The sequence below is a fragment of the Eimeria tenella genome, genomic scaffold (genome assembly GCF_000499545.2).
Source record: "Eimeria tenella Houghton genomic scaffold, Eth_scaff657, whole genome shotgun sequence".
Lineage (NCBI taxonomy): Eukaryota > Apicomplexa > Conoidasida > Eucoccidiorida > Eimeriidae > Eimeria > Eimeria tenella.
The window spans coordinates 1-5,626 of NW_013545779.1; the positions used below are offsets into that span (position 1 = coordinate 1).

At 49.3% G+C, this 5,626-nt stretch overlaps 2 protein-coding genes across 2 annotated transcripts; both read left to right on the plus strand.

The window, feature by feature from the left end:
• Nucleotides 1–539: 539 nt before the first annotated feature.
• On the plus strand, nucleotides 540–2,143 carry ETH_00026040 (SAG family member; the record flags this gene model as incomplete). Its single annotated transcript, XM_013380473.1, has 5 exons — nucleotides 540–735; nucleotides 1,002–1,213; nucleotides 1,355–1,452; nucleotides 1,688–1,888; nucleotides 2,035–2,143. The coding sequence occupies 5 exons, from the start codon at nucleotides 540–542 to the stop codon at nucleotides 2,141–2,143; spliced, it is 816 nt and encodes a 271-aa protein (XP_013235927.1).
• A 1,471-nt stretch (nucleotides 2,144–3,614) lies between these two features.
• On the plus strand, nucleotides 3,615–5,219 carry ETH_00026045 (SAG family member; the record flags this gene model as incomplete). The annotated part of the gene is made up of 5 exons (XM_013380474.1): nucleotides 3,615–3,810; nucleotides 4,077–4,288; nucleotides 4,430–4,527; nucleotides 4,763–4,963; nucleotides 5,111–5,219. 5 exons carry the CDS (start codon nucleotides 3,615–3,617, stop codon nucleotides 5,217–5,219), a joined length of 816 nt encoding a protein of 271 aa, XP_013235928.1.
• Between the last annotated feature and the right edge of the window lie 407 nt (nucleotides 5,220–5,626).

A 5,626-nucleotide genomic window follows, 5' to 3' on the forward strand; every position in this document is an offset into this window, starting at 1 on the left:
ACTTTACACTTGAAGTCTTGCCTTGGAAGCCCGTCGAGTAACCCGGTCAACGGCCGCTCACCACGTCATTGTGACCTTCGCCAGACTCCAAAATGGCATTTTCTTCCGAACCAGTGACATCACAATGTTTTCCTTTACTAGTCTCTCATATCCTTTAGGGTTTCTACAAAGGTTTATGACCTTTACTTATTTCCGTCCCCCTAGATTGGACGGCGTGTGCAAGTCGTGCCTTGACCGCCGGTGACTCTCCAATCGCAGCAACCGCCCTAATATATCTCTGTGAAAGAAACATAATATCACACAGTAATCAGATAAAGTAGCGTACCTTCCAAAGGTCGATAAATGTGTCTGAACGAGCGGAACAAGCTCCTGCGTGATTGCATGGTGGGATTACAGCTCCCCCCAGCAGCGCACACAACCCACATCGTTGTCACAAGCTCCCACGCATTGCCGCTCTCTGTTTTCCCATCCCTCGTGTCCTTCGTGCTCATTTTGTTTGGATTTCTGCTACTGCAATTTACTTTATGATAAGCCAGGCAATGACTCACGTCGGGTTGTTGGCATGTTATGCTGGCCTTCTCGCCGGCGCCGCCGCACCAGACTTCTCATCGGCACTTTCCCTTCGCTCTAGCACGGCGACATCTCAGCAAAACAGCCTCAGCACAAACATATTTGCATCTGGCGATGTTTCGCCGCAGACGCCGACGCCTCCCCAAGCCGATGAGAAAACTGAAGGTAAACTACTCGTGTGAACAAGTGAATAGCGCTACGCTGGCCACAGCCACAGATCTGTGAAGATCCGCGGGCCTCCAGACATTATGCGTACTCATGAGTTTATTCCTTCAAACGCAATTCAAGAGCAAATCCCCCCCTTCTTCAGGAGTGACATTCAGGTGGCGCTTCTGTGAAGCCCCACCCGTAGCTAGTGGGCGGTAATGTAGAAATGCATGGCACTACGTAGTTGCACTGGCAATGCACCAGTGTTAACATGCCATCTGCAGATTGCCTGGCCATCATAAACAAGCTGAGGAGCGAAAATCTCAAGGACCTCTTGGGAACCCTCGCAAAGGCAGAGGGCACTGAGGTGACTGAAAGCCTGAAGGCGATCAAAATAGAGGAACCAGCAAGCCCTACTGCGCCGAAAATTGCAGTAACACTTGCTGGCAGCAATGTAGACACATGCGAATCTGGCGAAGGCGCGAATGCGAAGAAGGTAGGGCTTTGGGTCTCTGAGTATCATTCAGCAGCAGCTTTCTGCTAAAGTCATGAATCGCCGCAGCACAAAGCTAAAAGCCTTTGTTCTCATGAGCATGCAAGAGACTTCTATGGCAACTTTTGTTGTGTTGCGCTACAGTATCCCGGACTCGTTATTCCATTCCCGCATGACACGGAGTTCAACTGCAACGCATTGATCCAGGCGACTTACACTGCTGGACTCGACCACCTCAAACAGTCCGTTGCGCTTTACTTCGTCTTCGTTCGCTGGTGCCACAGTGCCTACAACACTTAGTTTGTGCGTGTGTCGGGGTTCTGTGTTTTCTTTCGCACACGCGCGTCAGCTGATCATGCTCTCAGTCCAAGAGTTTTCCCAGATGTCCAGGTGCTTGTCCCTGGCTCAGTATTTGCCAAACAAAACGTCTTGATATTCAGGTGTTCTGTGTTGACCCCCATCGCTATCACGCTGCAGATCGAACTTCGAGCCCTCAACAGGAACATATGATGTTGAAAACGCTCCATTTAATAACGTGAACGCCAGCAATGTGGCGTTTCTGCTATCGGAGAAAAGCAAGAAGGTCTCATGTGCCGCCACCAAAGACTGCAAAGCTGGCCACGACGTTTTATTCTGCTACTTCATAGATCCACTTCGAAAAGAAGACAAGCCTTTCACGTAAGCTGAACTAGCCATGTGACTAGCCGGCAGCACAAGCGGCAGAACACACTTGCAAATGCGCTACAAGTGCACGACATGCAACAGAGTAGGGAGTTCAAGGCGCGATAAAGGTGACTGCAATCATTAATTATTCTTGCTTGCAGAGCGGAGCTTTACAATGCTCTGTGGGGATTGGAAGCAGGCGCAGCGTCCATCTCAGTTCCCAGCGTTGTCACCGTTCTTTTGGCCCTCGCTCTGATCATTCGGGCTTGAGCTCAACAGACAAACAACAGAGCAGCTGCTGGAGATGCAGAAGGTGTAAAAGCTACGTTTGAAGACTTTCCTGAGTCGTTTAGACGCTGGTGTCTGACCTCTAGCGCTGCGTACTGCAGGCGATTGGTGAGAAGGAGCTTTGACAAAAAGGCACAATATGTTTCTCTCCCCACTGCATCTTAGTCCTACACGTAGCTCCACCTAGAGTAATTTAAATCCGTCAGATGCCTACTGTGGTTGGAATCTTCTCCGCTCACATGCATGCAAGCAAACAACACCACAGGTCTCAGCCCTTAATGAATGTTCGCAGCGGAGCCAATGGCCGTTTACGCGTTTTGCTACAGTGAATGCAATCAAAGAGCGACCATTTGCATTGTTTTAGTGCTAGATACTCATTACTGTGGTTCGATGTACGCACCAAGTAAGCATTTGGCGTCGCAGTGCGAGAAGCGGCATGCCTGAATGAAGTTGCCAAACCTTAAAGTCTAAGCCCTAAACTGTTGGCATGCCAAGCATGTATTTGGCTCAAACTAATGAATTCTCGGTTCGATAAGCGATTCCGCTCAGGCAGTTCAGCATCTGGCGTCGCTAGCAGTTATTGAGCAATGTAGTAGTGCTGCCGCAGCCGACAACCACTCCGGAGCACATGGGTGCGTCGAAGTGGAACCGGGGATTCCCAGAAGTTAATTCAGTCCCGCCATTTGTAGGACTCAGCTTCTCTGTTTTTAGAGAGCAGTTAAGTAGGAAGCCGGGAAATTCTTTGATCGGGAAATCGGCAAGTACAAGCATCGGTGAAATCGGTAGAAACGGAAGTGCTGTCGGAAGCACGCAAGCGAACACGGCGTGTTGCCGGCGTACGGAACGTGCGCCAGTCGTTTGGAATTTGTAGCTTTGCTACATTAACTTAAAACAAAAATTTTGCCGTTTATTTTACTTTACACTTGAAGTCTTGCCTTGGAAGCCCGTCGAGTAACCCGGTCAACGGCCGCTCACCACGTCATTGTGACCTTCGCCAGACTCCAAAATGGCATTTTCTTCCGAACCAGTGACATCACAATGTTTTCCTTTACTAGTCTCTCATATCCTTTAGGGTTTCTACAAAGGTTTATGACCTTTACTTATTTCCGTCCCCCTAGATTGGACGGCGTGTGCAAGTCGTGCCTTGACCGCCGGTGACTCTCCAATCGCAGCAACCGCCCTAATATATCTCTGTGAAAGAAACATAATATCACACAGTAATCAGATAAAGTAGCGTACCTTCCAAAGGTCGATAAATGTGTCTGAACGAGCGGAACAAGCTCCTGCGTGATTGCATGGTGGGATTACAGCTCCCCCCAGCAGCGCACACAACCCACATCGTTGTCACAAGCTCCCACGCATTGCCGCTCTCTGTTTTCCCATCCCTCGTGTCCTTCGTGCTCATTTTGTTTGGATTTCTGCTACTGCAATTTACTTTATGATAAGCCAGGCAATGACTCACGTCGGGTTGTTGGCATGTTATGCTGGCCTTCTCGCCGGCGCCGCCGCACCAGACTTCTCATCGGCACTTTCCCTTCGCTCTAGCACGGCGACATCTCAGCAAAACAGCCTCAGCACAAACATATTTGCATCTGGCGATGTTTCGCCGCAGACGCCGACGCCTCCCCAAGCCGATGAGAAAACTGAAGGTAAACTACTCGTGTGAACAAGTGAATGGGGCTACGCTGGCCACAGCCACAGATCTGTGAAGATCCGCGGGCCTCCAGACATTATGCGTACTCATGAGTTTATTCCTTCAAACGCAATTCAAGAGCAAATCCCCCCCTTCTTCAGGAGTGACATTCAGGTGGCGCTTCTGTGAAGCCCCACCCGTAGCTAGTGGGCGGTAATGTAGAAATGCATGGCACTACGTAGTTGCACTGGCAATGCACCAGTGTTAACATGCCATCTGCAGATTGCCTGGCCATCATAAACAAGCTGAGGAGCGAAAATCTCAAGGACCTCTTGGGAACCCTCGCAAAGGCAGAGGACACTGAGGTGACTGAAAGCCTGAAGGCGATCAAAATAGAGGAACCAGCAAGCCCTACTGCGCCGAAAATTGCAGTAACACTTGCTGGCAGCAATGTAGACACATGCGAATCTGGCGAAGGCGCGAATGCGAAGAAGGTAGGGCTTTGGGTCTCTGAGTATCATTCAGCAGCAGCTTTCTGCTAAAGTCATGAATCGCCGCAGCACAAAGCTAAAAGCCTTTGTTCTCATGAGCATGCAAGAGACTTCTATGGCAACTTTTGTTGTGTTGCGCTACAGTATCCCGGACTCGTTATTCCATTCCCGCATGACACGGAGTTCAACTGCAACGCATTGATCCAGGCGACTTACACTGCTGGACTCGACCACCTCAAACAGTCCGTTGCGCTTTACTTCGTCTTCGTTCGCTGGTGCCACAGTGCCTACAACACTTAGTTTGTGCGTGTGTCGGGGTTCTGTGTTTTCTTTCGCACACGCGCGTCAGCTGATCATGCTCTCAGTCCAAGAGTTTTCCCAGATGTCCAGGTGCTTGTCCCTGGCTCAGTACTTGCCAAACAAAACGTCTTGACATTCAGGTGTTCTGTGTTGACCCCCATCGCTATCACGCTGCAGATCGAACTTCGAGCCCTCAACAGGAACATATGATGTTGAAAACGCTCCATTTAATAACGTGAACGCCAGCAATGTGGCGTTTCTGCTATCGGAGAAAAGCAAAAAGGTCTCATGTGCCGCCACCAAAGACTGCAAAGCTGGCCACGACGTTTTATTCTGCTACTTCATAGATCCACTTCGAAAAGAAGACAAGCCTTTCACGTAAGCTGAACTAGCCATGTGACTAGCCGGCAGCACAAGCGGCAGAACGCACTTGCAAATCAGCTACTAGAGCATAATACGCTGCAGAACGGCATTTGCAAGGTACGGTGAAAATAAGTACAATTATGAATTGATTTTGCTTTGCAGAGCGGAGCTTTACAATGCCCTCTGGGGATTGGAAGCAGGCGCAGCGTCCATCTCATTTCCCAGCGTCGCCACTGTTGTTTTTATCCTCGCTCTAATTATTCGGACTTGAGATTAAATAAACAGCCAAAGGATCAGCGTTCGGAGGTAAAGACGCTGTAAAAATTCCGTTTGGAGGCATTGCTGAATCGTTTAGAAGCTGAATTCGGATTGCTACTCCTACACAACACTGCAAATGGCTGCTGGCGAAGGGCTTCGGCAAAAATGCGGAATATTCTTCTCTCTCCACTACATTTTAGTACTACACGAAACTTTGTCTAGAGTAATTTTAACCTGCCTGATGCTTGTTGTGGTTGGACGCCTCTCAGCTCAATATGCATGCAAGCAAACAACAACGCAGGCTTTAGAGTTTCATGAACACTCACAGCGAAGCAAGTGGCTGTTTATGCCTTCTGCTACCGTTAATGTAATCAAAGAGCGCGGCAAGGCGTCGTTTTTGTGCTAGCTACTCACTACTGA